Source organism: Apostichopus japonicus, chromosome 3, assembly GCF_037975245.1.
Source record: "Apostichopus japonicus isolate 1M-3 chromosome 3, ASM3797524v1, whole genome shotgun sequence".
NCBI classification, from domain to species: domain Eukaryota; kingdom Metazoa; phylum Echinodermata; class Holothuroidea; order Aspidochirotida; family Stichopodidae; genus Apostichopus; species Apostichopus japonicus.
Genome location: NC_092563.1, coordinates 3,894,284 through 3,911,720, shown reverse-complemented (window position 1 = coordinate 3,911,720; position 17,437 = coordinate 3,894,284). Strand labels below are relative to the sequence as shown.

General features: G+C 35.6%; 1 protein-coding gene across 5 annotated transcripts in view; it reads right to left on the bottom strand.

The window, feature by feature from the left end:
- The window catches only part of LOC139960577 (sodium/hydrogen exchanger 3-like), a 39,958-nt gene extending 23,931 nt beyond the window's left edge, over window positions 1–16,027 (bottom strand). For 2 of the 5 annotated variants that reach the window (XM_071959068.1, XM_071959034.1), the window contains exons 1-7: window positions 15,785–16,027; window positions 14,775–15,138; window positions 9,682–10,035; window positions 7,654–7,829; window positions 2,169–2,425; window positions 1,497–1,720; window positions 934–1,136 (exon numbers count right to left, since the gene is read on the bottom strand). In XM_071959068.1, coding sequence (XP_071815169.1) covers window positions 934–1,136; window positions 1,497–1,720; window positions 2,169–2,425; window positions 7,654–7,829; window positions 9,682–10,035; window positions 14,775–15,033 — 1,473 coding nt within the window. In that variant the 5' untranslated portion in view covers window positions 15,034–15,138; window positions 15,785–16,027. Of the gene's footprint in view, window positions 1–933; window positions 1,137–1,496; window positions 1,721–2,168; window positions 2,426–7,653; window positions 7,830–9,681; window positions 10,036–14,774; window positions 15,139–15,497; window positions 15,697–15,784 lie in introns of those variants that run through there. The other 3 variants (XM_071959061.1, XM_071959053.1, XM_071959044.1) reach the window with 2 other exon arrangements.
- Window positions 16,028–17,437: the final 1,410 nt, after the last annotated feature.

Genomic DNA, 17,437 nt, shown 5'->3' with positions numbered 1-17,437 from the left:
CTAATATTCCATACTAATATATATTCTCCATACTAATACTCCTACTAATACTCCATACTAATATATATTCTCCATACTAATACTACTAATACTCCATACTAATATATATTCTCCATACTAATACTCCTACTAATACTCCTACTAATACTCCATACTAATATATATTCTCCATACTAATACTACTCCTACTAATACTCCATACTAATATATATTCTCCATACTAATACTTCATACTAATACTCCATACTAATATATATTCTAGCATAGTTACCTGAACACATACTCACCCTCCTGGATATGTACTCGTACTTTTACTTGGGGCATTTTGAAACTCTAGTTTCGATACTAGTGAATGATTTATTATTGATACTGGAGTTTAAAGCTTTGTACTCACTCTCATACCCAGAGGGATTCTACTTGTACTCATACTCATGCTGTTGTACTCATACACAGAGGGATTCTACTCATACTCACACTGTTGTACTCATTCTCATGCTGCTGTACTCATACTCATATCCAGAAGGATTCTACTTGTACTCATACTCATGCTGTTGTACTCATACACAGAGGGATTCGACTCATACTCACACTGTTGTACTCATTCTCATGCTGCTGTACTCATACTCATATCCAGAAGGATTCTACTTGTACTCGTACTCATGCTACTGTACTCATACCCAGAGGGACTCTACTTGTACTCATACCACAAGTCTGCCTGTGACTATATACTTATATCATCTGAAAACGAGACAGACCAAATATTTCTTTTCTGACCAAAGTTTAATAATAGATAGATGCCATCTAGATAAAACCCAACAGTACCCAACAGTCACTTCATGGAGAAATAAACATAAATATTTATGAGATATTTATGGCACTTTACAATAGCTTCCTAGGAACTGTAACTATACTTATATTCTGAGTCATACTCACTTGAACAAACATAGTAAACATCACGATGACTATGGTCGTTGTGAAAAATATCTTTTTTGATAGCACGATGGTCTCACACAAGAGAGCCACGAGGGAGAAAGCTATTGCACCTCGGATACCGCCGTAGGCCATGATAAACTTCTCTTTGCTCTTTATCTTGAGAAGACGGTAACGATTAGCGAGGAAACACTGCCATATAACACCTAGAATTGAGGTTAAGACAAAATGAAAAAAAGAGAGTCTGAATTAATATACACGTTTACTAAGTGCTCAAAAAGGCTTCTGGCAAATTCTGTCAGGAATTGAAGAGGATTGTCTGGCAAGTTATGGGGGCCATTCCCCTCCCCCCTTGTCCCCTTCCAATCCCCTTCCCCTTCCCAAACCCATTTTTTTTATTGTCCTTGGCATTGAGAGAATATATGTTCTTAATTAATTACTTATTTAATACTGAATTACTCGCATATTCATTCTTAGCATGATACTGGCATGCTTTTAAATCAAAACCATATCATTTTCTTTGAGTACGATAAAACTTGAGATGAAATATTGATGTCATTACTCACCGAGAAATCTATAAACGAAAGTGAATATCAACGTGAAGAACACGAAGGACGTGTTCCATTGGTGATTATCCGTCTCCGTTAACGTGGAGACGCCGAGAAATATGAAGATGATGGTCTCACTGAGACTACTTAACATCTTCATGGAATATTTAATAGTTGTGTGAGACTTCTGCGAAATGTTCCTCTCCACGTACGGTTTCATAACCATAGCGCACGTCACGATTCTATCGATTGGAATAGTATAAAATGGGATACAAAGTAAAATTTTCTTCTAGAAGGTTTGCAGTGGTGACTGTTGGAAGAACATCCAGACAGGTGTGGATCCCTAAACAGGGGAAAATGATTAATACTGGGGATTTTTGTACCAATATCTTTTACATGGAGAGCCATTTGCGCCTAAATGCTACTCCAGATTAAATTTGGTTCTATACTGTACATACTTCTGGGTTTAAACCACCATGCACATAATAAGTATAAATATATATACAAATATATATATATATATATATATATATATAAATATATATATTTATGTATATGGAGGCAATAACAGACAAGTGAAACTTGGTGAAAGCAACAGAAGCAGCATTCCACCTTCATTATCTTTCTTGATAAATCATAATAAAAAGTTCATTAAAATCATTAAAATAACTATACGGAGAGAAAACTTACGACATGATGCTGGATAATGAAAGCAGCTCTGCAGTCAAATAAGCCAAGTAGCTCATTACGAAGACAAACACCGGTTCTATAACTCTGACATGGTGTGCGAATCGTGTGATGACGGCAGTCAAAAACCCGAAGAGGGCCCCGACGAAAACTCCACCCAAACTCACGACAAAGAATGAGAGAATGCCAAAAATGATGTCTTTAGTTTGCAGGTTGTCTTCACCAATTTCGTTAAACGTTTCAAACATTCGATACAAGACCTGATGAATAACAGAGGAAAGACAAGAAAAATGGCTAATTATGAAGTTTCAAGCACAAAAAACTAAAGTCTACCTTTAGGGCAGCCTATTAGATTTAAAGTTTGCAGTAAATGTAGCATTACATTTTTAATTTTTTTAATTATCTGTGAGTATTATAAACTGCTTTGCCAAAGTTTACAATCTGTATGTTTCCCCACGCCCCTTTCTTTTCACCCTCCGACCACCCCGTCATTACTTCCTTAATACCTTCCATTCCCTTCTCTTTCCTCCCTTCCTTCTCCTTCCCTTTCCTTTCTTTCCCTTTGCCTTCCCATCTCTTCTCTCCATCTGCTCTTTTATCTCTTACCACCTAACCGCTTCACTTTCTTTTCCACCCTCTTCTCTTTCCTTCCTCTCCCCTTCTCTTTCCCAACACCCACCCTCCTAGTCTGCTTTTCTAACTCCCCTCCCCTTATCTCTCTCCTTCTCTACTACCTTACTAATTCACCTCCCCTTCTCTTTCCTTCTCTCCCCATTCTCTCTAGATAAACGTACATAGAGCATGTCTGTATGCGTGTGTGTGTGTGTGTGCAGTGCGTGCGTATATATGCATTCATGCATTGTTGACATTAATGTACTGTCTACTCTAGATCAAAGAGTAACTAATAATTTTAATGCAATTACAATGGAAGTAATGTTAAACCTAGGGATGACACAATGTAAGTGTATTAATAGTTTATAGTTTGAACGCTCTTTCAAGAGGAATGAGCCATATATTTATTTGAGGTCATGCTGCAGAAATGAGGAGGTACTGGTTAACATCAGTAGTGATTATGCTGATATAACATTATGAGATGACTTGACTACAGTATATATCTACTGTAGGGTACAATACTAACAGTTGATATTGTAGCTCTACAGTCAAAACCATGTACCGCACAGGATGTTCCATGATTACACATGGCGGCATATAACCTTCATGAAAGGAAATCTAAAAAGACAGACGTTATCCATAAACTCTCCAATCAAATGCAACATTGACATGTTTACATTTAATGCTTTTAACTAATAATAAAAATAAGAGAAGTTACTTTAGGTGTCACCTAACACCAAGCTCCCAGACCTGTGAGTTTTTTGACATAATGTGTTGCCTACTCTAGGGTTAAAGATTAAAGATGTCCACTAACTCTGTATTAAACTCGATTACATCAGAAGCGATCTAAAATCTAGGAATGACACATACATGACAGGAGTGGGGCTAACTTGAACACTTTTCTTAAGAAATGTACTGTATATACTTGATTCTTTTATTTTTTTTTCCTTTCCTTTCCTTTCCTTGTGTGCCTTTAGCTTAATTACTTCAACGTTGTAATAATTGTATTTTAAATTCAAAATATTAAAATAAACTGGAAAGTGAAGAGTCTGATTCATCCTACAAAAAAATGGAAGTAACACTGGTCAACACTAACACCGTGTTGACATAACATAACAGCATATCTTTAATAACTAAATTAAATATCTGCATATAATCACAGGTTACACTGTATATCAAGAGGTATATTTAATTAACAGTTCAAAGATAGGAAGTGCAGCTATGATTCATACCGAAGCTAGACTAGACTAATATGCTGAGAAAGAATCAAGATTAATAAATGTCAATTAAGAGCTTCTTACGAAAGCTGGGATAAATGCCATTCGACTTGCTGTTTGGAACTCTGATGTGCCAATTCGTAAAGCCTTGTTTGTTCAGTACTATGATAATCTGATAAAATTTATTCATCATTTTTTTTTTGTGACTGACATCCAGTACCTATTGATAAGGGACATATTAGCATAGATGCAACTTTTTTTGTTTGATAATGCAACACAAAGGTTTTCACATAAATGAAGCAGAAATTAGATATATCAAGAAAATTAGGTAATGGAGATTTAGGATAATTTAGTTCACAAACATAGAGAAGGATATATAATGGTTATTCAACGTTACAGAATATGTGGTTACGTTAAATACATTTAAATGGATAAGTTTTACAATGAGACTTGAGGCAAACAATTCCAACTGTCTGCATAATTTATGCAGAACAAAATCAACCACTCAAAGAAGAATATATATACATAGCACAATGATTGCACAGACTCACAGTAAATACAGTTTGAAGTCAAACTATTACAGAGCTATAAGTGGTTCCAGTTGACCTCTTTATTAGAGTGTTACTATTTATTTAATCTACACTTGAGAGCAATTTAGGAGTTACTCATGCAATAATATACTTAGATTAACTGCTTAATGCATAGACAGCTAGTATATGCCATGTATTGAGTACAAACACAGGGTAAAGATAATAGCCTTAATAATATGGAGAATTTCTAGACAAAATTTTTAATTAAAAAATAAGATATGTTGTAATTTCATATGGGAGGGAAAGGGTCAACTAACTAGGTAAATCCCATCAGAACAAAAGAAGTATATCAGACATATAACGTTAATGAAAAATCAATAGTACAGTGAGTACACAAGTTCAGCACATTTTGTGTAGTGCAATAAAATTAAGTTTACAGACAACAATAGACGTTTTCAGTCATTTTCGATATCATCTTCTTAAGCTCACATCTCCACTATCAATGTCACTATGTTACTATATGCCAATGTTACTAATTTTCATTGGACATTGTATGTTATTGTATTGTAATGTATTGTATTGTACAGTACAGTACACAGTACAGTACAGTGCAGTATAGTATAGTATAGTATAGTATAGTATAGTATAGTATAGTATAGTATAGTATAGTATAGTATAGTATAGTATAGTATAGTATAGTATAGTATACAAATAATGAAAGGTTATGAGTGCAATAGTGCAAATATTTCATGAGTTGGAAGATGGAACAAATTACATCTTTCAACGAATGAAATATTTTCACTTTTGCACGAATGGAAACCATTCATTATTTGTTTTATACAACATATTATATTAAGATGGGTAAAATGCACTCATGCAACAGATTGTTTTGAACAGACAGGTTTCTCTGCTCTCTTACTAGGGATGCACCGGATCCAAATTTTTGGATCCGGCCGGAACCGGATTTTGCCGGATAGTACATGAAATCCGGCCGGATAAAATCCGGCCGGAACCGGATTTTTTCATTATACAAAAGAAAATCATTAATAAGAAGTAGAAGTATTAAACAAGTAGCAAATCTTAGGTGAGGTACACGCATATTATAAAGAAGGTGAAATTAAGACCCCATTTATGAGATTAAATATGACTTGAAGTGGTGTAATCTACATTCTTTAATAAAATAAGTTCGTCAGACCATTGAGAAAATTAAATTAAACATGTTAAACCTAATTTTTCCTTACTTTGAATGTTTTTATTAATATTTGGAAATAGTTTACATTGATTTAAGTTAATACCAACACCTTTTTAAGGAATAATTCAGGCCAGATTTTGAAAAATATCCGGCCGGATTTTGAAAAATATCCGGCCGGAACCGGATAATTGCTCACTATCCGGCCGGATAGTCCGGCCGGACCGGATATCCGGTGCATCCCTATCTCTTACCATTGAAAAAAGTGCTACCAAAAAAGTATAACCCATGGTTCTATTTCATAGAGTGGAATAGAGCGGATTTTGCATGCAATCAACGAGCAATTGACCAATCAAATGACCAGAATACAATTAGGTGTTGTATAATATAGTATAGTATAGTAATTCAAGTATAGTATATAGTATTGCATTGTATTGCAATGCATTGTATTGTATGGCATAGTATGGCATTGTATAGTATGGCATTGTATAGTATGGCATTGTATTGCATTGCATTGTATTGTATTGCATAGTATGGCATTGTATAGTATGGCATTGTATAGTATGGCATTGTATAGTATGGGGCATTGTATAGTATGGGGCATTGTATTGTATTGTAACTGTTGTATATCAAATTGTAACATTCAGTCTATGAATTCTACAAAATACTGAAGGAATGCTACAGATTTTTCTCAAGAAAGCTCTTCAAAGTCCGTAGTGCATGCCTAAATTTAATACTAATCTATTGTTTTTCAAATTCTAATTAGTAATTACTTATTCAAAGCAAGATTCCTTTGACATGATATCAACAAGGGCCCACCTTTGGATAGCAGATTAAAACACTGATTGCCCAAGACAAATTTTTAATGCATTACAAACATGCTATTTGTGGCCATAAAGGCTTATGTTTTCAATTGAGTTTTGACTGGTATCTGAGAAACTGACCTGTTAGACTACTGTAAGTAGTCCAGCCACTTACATTGATGAGATTTAGATGTGTAAAGAAACATTTCCCAAAACTTTAAAAGTAGTATAGGAATACAACCTAGGCTGATAGCAGATTTGTTTTTAGAGTTCTACCAAATATAAAAAGAAATTTTTTGACTGTAACAGTCACATTGTAAGACAAATATATAAAGCGGGAGGCCCAAGTTCGAATCCCGGTGGAGGCTGGAAGTTTTTTCACTGTTTTGAAAATTCACCCAAGATAGAGCCTCAGGGTATCTTTCACTCCTTCTGATGAATAATTGATGGCATAAGAAACCAACTTGTTCAAACGGTATGGGAAACTTTAAGCCAACTGTTTCCTTCCATTGAATCCATTTACTAAGCAAACAGAAACAGTGTTCTATGATATCCTTCCGTAAAGAACATATAAATATATCTCAAACAACGAAGACTACAAACACATCTTGTAAAGTCCAAATCTTTGCAATTCTTCTTCTTCTTATTATTATTATTATTATTAATATTAATATTAATTTTGTATGTAAAATCATTAATTTATATCATTAAAAACAGTTTTAGCTGCTTTGGGTACATTACTGAAGGCTTAGTGTTGAAACAAAACCTGTTGGTAAAAATCTCACTCCAAAGGGGATCTCTTTTTTTGGATATCCTGTGATGTTACAATGCATCCCTTGTAATAACTAATTAAATGAATGAGCTAATGAACATTCACTAGCTGGAAAGAGTACATGAAGCTAGAGCTTCATTAAACCATTTGTAATCTTTTTGACCAGAAACAAACAGCTGCTGTGAGTTTAGTAGATTGGAGTGCATACGTTGTGATGATGCAGGTAAGTGAAAAGTGAGGCGTACGCAGGAATTCATTATTTATCTACTAAATGGTAAAAAAGCACTGAAAAGTAACTCTATAGTTATGAATATGCATTATCAGGCTACGCTAAGTAGAAATTATTTTACACGTAATTCACTTACCACAGTGACAGCATCATTAAGAAGTGATTCCCCAAAGACTAGAATGTAGAGTACTTGGTTCACGTGGATTTCTTCAAACACCGCGAGGACGGCGACAGGGTCCACAGCTGATATAAGACTACTGAATGTAAAACATTCTAAAAATGAGACACGGATGGTTTCGTTCCCATCAGAACCTGGATAATGAAGGAAAAAAGAGAAAAATAAAATCTAACTGGTAACCATAGTAACAATCCTCCCCATGATTATTTGCCTGCACATTAAGACAATTAAAACTAGCATTCAAGTAGTCAATTTCAGAAAGGGAATTGTGAAAACACACATCATTGTAACACACCTGGATACAGTTGCTTGGGCCCTAATGGTTATTATGTAATAGGGGCTACATTCTCTATATGCAAAGTTAAAGAAGGCCAAATCATGGCGAATATGACAAAGCTTCCTGCAATTCTTGAGCTATCATGATTTTTAGGTTTTTCAACTTTTCATCTTTCGTTTACTTAAATTAACCCTTTGCCTCCATGTTAGAAAAATGAGAGTTTTATACAAGCTAGTCAATCTCAATACAAAATATGAAGGTCCTTCAATTTTTTACTTATTCAGATATTTTCAATGACCTTTTGTCTTTGACATTCCTGTACCAACTACACTATATTGTCTACGTGTAGAAATTACGAGTCGGATATATTCTGTGATAAAAAATTTGGTATGTTTGGACATTAAACACAAAGACATAGGAAAAGTTTGTTGCTGAATGTCCAATCTGGCTGAAGAGTATGCCTTAAACCTTCATAAATTTGAATGTAACTTTTTGTTGTTAAGTCTCAATAGGTCAGAATTAAGTTTGTGAAAAACTTTGATTAAACAAAAGTTTAGAAGTGATATAAAATGATACTGACTTTCCATCCCTAATGAAGAAAGGCAGCCATTTTGTTACATAGATACAATGGCCAAACTCCAAAAACCAAATATATATTTTAGTCTGGTAAGTGGAGAAACTAACAGTAAGACGTTGGGATTGAACACCCTACCGGCCTACCCTGCACATTGTTCATGTAAATTATTCTAGGCCTAACTTTTAGGCCTAGTGAGATTTTGTTTGACCTTTACATCCTACTTATTTTTCTCTTTTGGGGTTGAAAATAGACATCTTATTGAGAACCCTGACCTAGGAGTTCAATATAAGGACAACCAGGAAGTAAAACATACAGACTGTTAGAAAGGATATCAATCCAACACTGGTATCATGTACTAACCACAGAGTTGACATTTAAAGTTTAAACATAGCCCAGCTTTTACTGTTGTACATCGCACTTCATTGTTACAGTTTTGAACTCTAACAGGAAAACAGTGGTATCTAATGTCTGCTTTTTTCTTATTTTTTTTTTCTCTACCATTTTGCTGAAAAGGAACTATCAACAAATCAAACAGAAGCATTGCCTTAAATGGTATACTGTAAAATGCATTGAAGACCTACTTAGTTTACGTCACAATGGAAACTTGTGAACTATGCAAGCATTATTTCAAACCTTTGATCAAATTTCAAATAATTTTATTTAAATGTCAAAGGTAGAAAAAAAAAGGTTTTTTTTTTCTGAATTTAAAAAAACTGAAATAATAGTATGAATATCCAGATTTTTTGGGTTATCAAGCAAAACTCTCCAAAACATGGGTGGGTTAAAACGATATTCAAGACACGATTTCTTTAATTATTATCCATAACAGGAACCACATTGTATACCAATGATTAAAGGAGTGTGATGATTTACCAAGAAGAGATTCGATTTGGGATCAAAAGTACCTGTTCCAAAAACAATGCCACAAATGCCTTTTTTCCGCTTTTTTTTGTCAGAAAAGATTGAGTCCTCTCCTCCCCCATTTGGGAGGAAGGTGAGGGGGTGGGTGTGTCTTGAACTTTCTTATAAAGAAAGGAAGCTCTTTCATCTTTCTATTGTGGATTCTACCATTTATAATGCTCAATTTTCTGACAGTGTTTTATCCAAACTGTGATGCTTAAAGAAGACTCACCTAACCATCCAAACTCAGAAACGGCAAATAGTGAAAGTCCAACGGTTACAGCGTTAAAGAGAGTTCCAATAACAGCGAATAAGAGGATCGTAGCGAGGTTATTGGTGAAAGCTCGGACAGGCATGAAGTAACCTGCCTCCAGCATGATAGGTGGCAGCAGAAAGAGAAAGAAAAGCTCCGATTCGAGTTGCAGAACGCCGGCATAACGAGTGCTGTGCACCGTATCGTTGGGGTGGCCCGATTTACTGCTTGTTACAGCGCTAAGGATTAAGACAATCCCACCTATTACAAACCCAGTACAGATAAGGATACAGCTCTCTGGAATGTACTTTTCTAAAGATGAAAAACTAAATGCTGCAAAAAAACAAAAACAAAATGTTTAGAAAAATAAAGAAATATTGTGGTATTTCATTTTGCATTTATTGTTTGCGCAACCATTTAGTAGAGGAACACATTTTCAACAACAACATTTCAGTTAAAGGGACATTCCAGTGATAGATATTGAGACACTATTAAATATGGAAAAGAAAATATACTTCACTCTTTGTTGAAAGCCCCATCTACTGTATGTACAATCCTGTCCCTATTACTCAAGATGGTTGACAAGAATGTAACCTATTACGACTGGCTTTAACCCTCCATTCTTCCCTGGAGAACATCACTGTACAGTAGGTGATGTGTGATTTCCATTACAATCATTCTAGTTGTTGATTTATCATTGAAACCTGATACATTTGGGATCCTTGTTAAGCTCTCAATGTTCTATGTATTTAGCATTATGTCAGAGTTAACTATGTTAAATAGTAATGTTATTTTCCTCTGTGAATAAGTGAATCAAAATTTTTTAAGAAAACCAAAAACATTTTCAACTGAATTGAAAAGGATGGAGTACACACAGGCCCAAATCCCCCCCCCCCTCGATCCCCCTCTGGATATGGCACACGTTACAGTAACTCACAAAGATGAGACAAAGATAATTTGTTCCAATTAACATGTTGGTAAATAGCCTATCTCTTACCCTGTAGGTACTTTCATTTACACTGCACATTGAATATGTTAACAAGTGAATGGACTTTGAGATTGTGGCATCAATGTTTTATGGTAGTAGTACATTAAGGATCATGGTATCATTTTTAAACAGCCAGTTTATAAAGGTGAATGAACCCACATTATACAGTTCCAATTTCAACAGACCTTTTATCTAGAATTGTACATTGCATTGCACTCAAAATGTGAAAGAAATCCGTTTCCTAATCGTCTCTTTTCAAGAATAACCGAAGAGAAATAGAAAAAGCCGTTTTAGAAGATGTAAGGTTTCAAAAATTAGAACGTAGCAAAACCATTTATTCAGTTCTGATGAAAAATCCTGAGCACTATGAATATTTATATATTGTGGTGCAAGGGTGCAAACTGCACAGTATGCCCTATTACTGAGCAATCCTTCATAGAAAAAGAGAAAAGGTTGCTAGTATCACTCTACATACGGTAGCGAGAGGGTGCGAAGATTGTGATGAGACAGGTAAGCTAGGACGCGAAGCAAAAGTTGCTGAAAATGTGATAATTTTCTTTGCGTAAAAGTGAGTAGGCTGGATAATCTTGTAATTATTGTGCATAAACTCAAATCACACACTGTAACAGAAACACTGCAATTTTTTTTTTTCTGTGAATAAATGATTGCTCATTTTAACCAAAAACAAATCTAAAGATTTTAGGGGGCTTGTCAAACTTACATATAATGTGATAATTTTCTTTGCTTAAAAGTGAGTAGGCTGGATATCTTGTAACTATTGTGCATAAACTCAAATCACACACTGTAACAGAAACACTGCAAATTTTTTTTTCTGTGAATAAATGATTGCTCATTTTAACCAAAAACAGATCTAAAGATTTTAGGGGGCTTGTCAAACTTACATATATACAATCAACGTCCATAGCCTAGTGGTGAGGGTGTCCGCATATAAAGCAGGAGACCCGGGTTCGAATCCCGGTGGAGGCTGGAAGTTTTTCACTGTTCTGGATTTTACAACTCATTACGATTTCAATTATATATATATTATATTTTTAAGCCTGATAAACTTATGACTGATATTTCATCATTGACAGTGTTCTTTTTGTGGTCCTAAAATAACAAAATTTGTATTAACAGGTACTTTACCTTTCACAGTCTCTCATATCCTACCACCAAATTGTGTCAAATTCAATATTAACAAAAAAAACGAATATTTTTTTAAACAAAATATTTTAGTGAGATGTGACACCACCTGAAGGCCACAACTGGTGAATGCATGTACACTTGTACATTACCTGGATGACACATGATTTCTCTCGATATGAGAAGTAAAATGTATATAAAGTACATGTATACTCTTATTACTATGCAGTACAGTGAAGCAGGTTAAAGGGTACAGTAGGTCTAATACTTCCTTACTTCTGTTTACTAGTGATGCTAACCCACCAGGTGTGTTAATTGCTTTGAAGGCCACATACGACAACAATCTGTACATACTGTACATATTTATGCTGGGTGTGCATTATCTGGCATTCTCTACATTTCTATTGTTTGTTAATCCTTGCTTGCATTTTTATTCCCATCATTCCAAAAACCTTGAAATTTCAATATATAACTGAAGGCAATTTATAAAAGCCTTTATGGAATATTTATAACGGATCAGTGTTCTGATGGAAATATGGTGACATGTATTGTTCTAAACAGTGTATTGCAGAGTTTCCAAATTTCTAACAACTTGCCAGATCTTTTTTCTTTATTCTTTCTGGTTTTGCTTTGAGCAGTACTATAGTGCATATAAGTGGGTAGTAAACAAACATCACTAGTATACCTGCATTCTACATTGTAACTGTTACAACAAAGTTAAACGTGTCATTGGGATAACAAAAACAACAACTGCAAGTCTATGATATCCTGCAAATTATTTGACACCTGAAAAAAGCAAAATGGATACATTTTGCCAACTCATTGCAAATGCCTTGCCCTTAGATAACATGTGTGTCAGACTAATGTCTTTTGCTGACTTTCACAATTCTATACACATACAGGTAGGGGAATATCCCAACACATCAGGTTTGACTAACAATTGGGTGTGTCTCCATGTGACAGATGTTAAGTAAATGCTTAGCATCACCATGGAGGTTAATTCAATTTGAACATATTCCAGATATGAAATAAATTCCAAACTAAGAAGGAATGAGAAAGAATGAGAATTGCTCGAGAAAAGTCGAGAAATGCTCAATCTATCATGGCTAGAATTCCACAATTAAAAGTGTTTAAAAATGTTTACTTGCTATAGAAACAAGTTCTCGTGCACTGGCTTTGTTTTAACTACATCACTCATAAGTGAGAGCAGTCCAATAATATTTGCTGACAATACGCAGTGATACCGTGCTTACGTTAGTTACATGGAAATCATGCGATATTTTCACTGACGATTGCTAATACCCGATTTATCATACATTTATAAAGCTTTATGTTTTCAATATTAAAAGCCAGACAGAAATGCAAACTTGTGGTTTTCTTTTCAAGAGGCAAACAGCAAAATTGAGCAAATTCCACTGGCATTTACCCTGAATTTTGAGGCCTGTTTATTTAAGATGTGTGATATTTGATTGCTTTTAGGTTTAATGCAGACACCAGATATATACAGTATCATGTTAGATCTTTGAACAATGGTGGGAAGGCACACTAGCTTTCCCGGATATGATACTTCAAATTCAATCTGGCAGAGGGGGGGGGGGGAAGGAGAAAGGGGAGCTTCCAATTCTAAGATGTAATACAGAATGTCTAAGATTGGATATGAGCCTTACTTCATATCCCAGTGCAGATTAGCTTCAATATAAAGTTCCAGTATCAACACAATCAAACTGCAGGATATATATTTTTATCCGACAATCCGAATAATCTATTTAGTTTCGTGTGTGTTTAATCAGTTCAATCACAGTGAGCTGCTGCTGTTTCTCCTCAAGTGAGTGAATGAGGAAATGGAAATGGATTAGTCATGGTAAACTTAATAATGCCTCTGTTAACTCTCTAATTAATTTTCAAATAATTATGCATATTGCATGGCCGAGCATATGCTTTCACGTACTACTACTACTACTACTCAATGTTCATGTACTGTACTTATTCAGTGGAGCATCATTTGACGATCATTATGGCAGCTAGAGGATCAAGTAACGTTTTTGTGTACCAGCTCATACATTTGTGTTGCTTGACACAAGGCATGGGTTTATGCAGATGTGAGTTGCATAATAACCAAGTCTGATTATGTTTCAACGTATCATACAGCTTAATTAATAAATTGCTATGACCTGAACATGCATGAGTCTGTGCAAACATGTATACCCTGGACATTACATTTATATATTAAAATTGTGAGTTGGAAAATCCAGAACAGTGAAAAAACCTCCAGCCTCCACCTGGACTTGATCCTGGACATCCTGCTTTATATGCGGACATCCTAACCAACTAGGCTATGGACGCTGACCGTATGTCCAGAGGTTTAAAGCCGGTAAGGGGGAAGGTCAGAATTTTCACTGGAGGCATTTGCCACCTGCATCAAACAATGCTAGCTCTGTTTTAGTGACACATTACAAAATCTAACAGACAAGCCACTTTATATTTACAAACAAGCTTGTGTGCATGACACAACATTTTCCGGCACTAATTATTACATTTTATACTAACATCATTTTCCACCAAGAAGCATTTTTACAGTAGTATTTGTCATATATGATGAGCAATGAAAACATCAGAATATGTTTTCTTCATTTTCTAAATGAATCTTGACTGACTCACTGAGCTATGCATTGTTAAGGTATGTTAGTAACTAATATTATTTTACCAAGAAAAAGTTGAAAAATAGCAGCTTGATAGATCATCAGTATTGGCCCCAAGTTATCATGTTAAAAAATAGCCAAAAGCATTTAAAAAAAAATTCCTGTAGGTTCTGACTCTCCAAATCATATCTCAGAAATAGAGGAGGCCTGGTTTACGTAGACAATTAAACTTTCTTAATTAAAATTTAAAGGCAATACATGAGCTGATAACCATTAAGATGGATGTAAAAAAGGTTGCCTACCTAGCCTGACAATGGTGGCAAATATAATCCACAACGCTATTATAAGTGGAATGTCGACCTCGTGCCACTGTAGACGAGCTACTTTAAACTCTGTCATTCTCTCGTGATCTCCGCAGTGCTCAAGAGTTTCCGGTATCTCTGTCTCGTTAAGATACATCTCAATGACGAGATCAGCAGAATCCTCAGTCACAGAGGCTACCCCAGGGAGAAGAACCACCAGAGCACACATCACCATTGCTGTCCATGTTAAAGATTTCATGATTTCTAGTTTAGTATATTGATCGGGTTATTGAGAAAGACTTCAAGCCATGCACACTGCAAAAGATTCCCAAGGTTATTTATGTTGGCCAGTAAACCATTTTATCTGCAATAAATAAAGGAAGAAGTTAAATATACAAAATAATTCTGTATCATCCTCACAAATTGTACGATCTGCACAATTCTACAGTAATCATGAGTCATGCGCTAATGTTCTGATGCTTCCATCTTCATTTTTATAAATGAGCTCCCCCAAACAAAAAACAGTTACAAAGAAATTCTTATCAGATTTGAAGTTGAATTTTTACACCACATTAACAGCTCACCTAAGGCAAAGGATAATATTCTAGACCTAGATCAGTTTCCCTCTAACTGAAATCATTAACAAGGTGAATGTTGGGGGGAGGTTAGTATTTGCAACACTTAGTTATATAGGCCTATATCAAACTGCACTTTAGTTCTTACAATAACTTAGAAGTTACTGGTATAGTCACGAATTTCCGGATTTAAGGCTGGCGCAGGTACAGGCCTTACACAACGTTCCATGCCATGAAAACGGCAATTAACGTTAATCCTAACGATAACTCAGTATAATGCATATGACTGAAGTAGGCAGAGTTCCATTTTCTGGCCTTCCCAGTTCATCGTCGAAAATGACGTCCTTAGGCTTTAAATCAACTACCCTAGAATCTCAGCCTAAATTTGATAAGACTCTGGCTTATGCATTTTTACTTACAACTACAGTATCTTACCCGTTCAAATACGACGAAGACTAATAATTATTAGTACAGGAAAGCCTGAGCTAGGTAGATAGAAGTGTCACTGCATAGAACGTGAGCTAGCTGGAGCTTTCAAGTATTTATTCACCGAAACGTGAGAAAGGAGTTTGTTTATTTTACAACTGACGCAGGCAGGAACCAGGTACGATAGAGTGTTCAGGGTAACGAGTCGGCAGTACCCCGGAAGTATCGAGCCGTCCATTCAAGTCGCCCTCTTAAATTGTAGTGGCGCTCTTGCTAAATATACGGCTCTGGTTCCTTTATAACTCTAGAAATCTTCTATCTAAGGCGCTACAACAACAAAATTACATCGTTGGAAGTTTGGAAGTAAGGTTTTATCCACACTATAGAAATGTTCCATACTGTCACAACAATTATGTAGCATGAGAGATTCCTTTGAGACTTTATATGAAAGTTCTGAAGTTTTTATGATCAAGTTCATCAAATATTTTCTAAAAGTAAGAATAATAATTCAATGCCCGATTCCAGGGGTGGTGGATACGCAAATCCCTTCCCTTCCATTTTCAACCTCACAAAAACAACCCTCGCATTAAGACCTGATTATAACACTAGCAATTGCAGTCTGAATATGCCTCAGACTGTAACATTTCATGTCTAAAGTTAAAGGGTGTGAAGACTCACGCAAAAAGAAACGTCTAATGCCGGTAATCTGACCTAGTTTCGAATGAGGTGCAACAGAAGAGTTAGACACCACCATCGATCCCAGAAAATACGCACACAGCTTGCTACATTCGGCAATTAGACACTAGTGTACAGTCAGTACATCTAGCTGCGGTCAATACCCACAGCACACTGTAGGCCTACAAACGAATACAGCGATGGACATCTCAGGTCCAGCTAAAGATAACAAGGTATCTCGTTTCATTGCTGTCGGCATTTTGAAGCGACAAACAGAAAACTTCACTTGCAAGCAACGGAAAGTTAACTTTTTCAGAGCGCGGCACGCGGTTTGGGGCGAGTCTTCAATGCCTTTAACCTTTTCTGTCCGTGATGAACCACAACAACTCCTTACATATGTTTTAACACACCAGGACCATTTCCGCTTGGATTCCACTTTGGTCATTCCCAAAACTGTCATGCCAAATAAAAACGGCGAGGGTCAAGGGGTCTACCGTAGGGACCCTTGTGGGGGTTAAACTTTGTTTTTTGAAGTATCGGACGGTACTAACTAAACAGCTTGCATCTTACGTAAAATGCAAGCTGTTTAGTCAATACGAAATTTTATTGGTAATTAAATTAGGGACAGTCGGAAACAAGAAATAGAAAAATCAAAACAATATTGAAATCGTTGTCTCATTTCTGTAACTCTGTATATTTGCGTACTCAGTACTGAAAACTTTGGATAACTTATATTTTGTAAGCCATGAACGGAAAAATAGGCCGTCGATCATTTTATGAAGCCGTGATTAACCAGGTTTCCTTTAGAGAAAGGGAAAACATGAGAAGGGTTGTGAACCAGGTATAATGTGTTGACATGAGCTAATAATGACGTACATTATACTGACTCATGTCCTTACTTACTTAACCCCTTATAAATTCAACTTTCATGCTTCCTATATCCCATCCTTTTACTGTAACGACCGTTATAGAATGCTCGAGTACGTC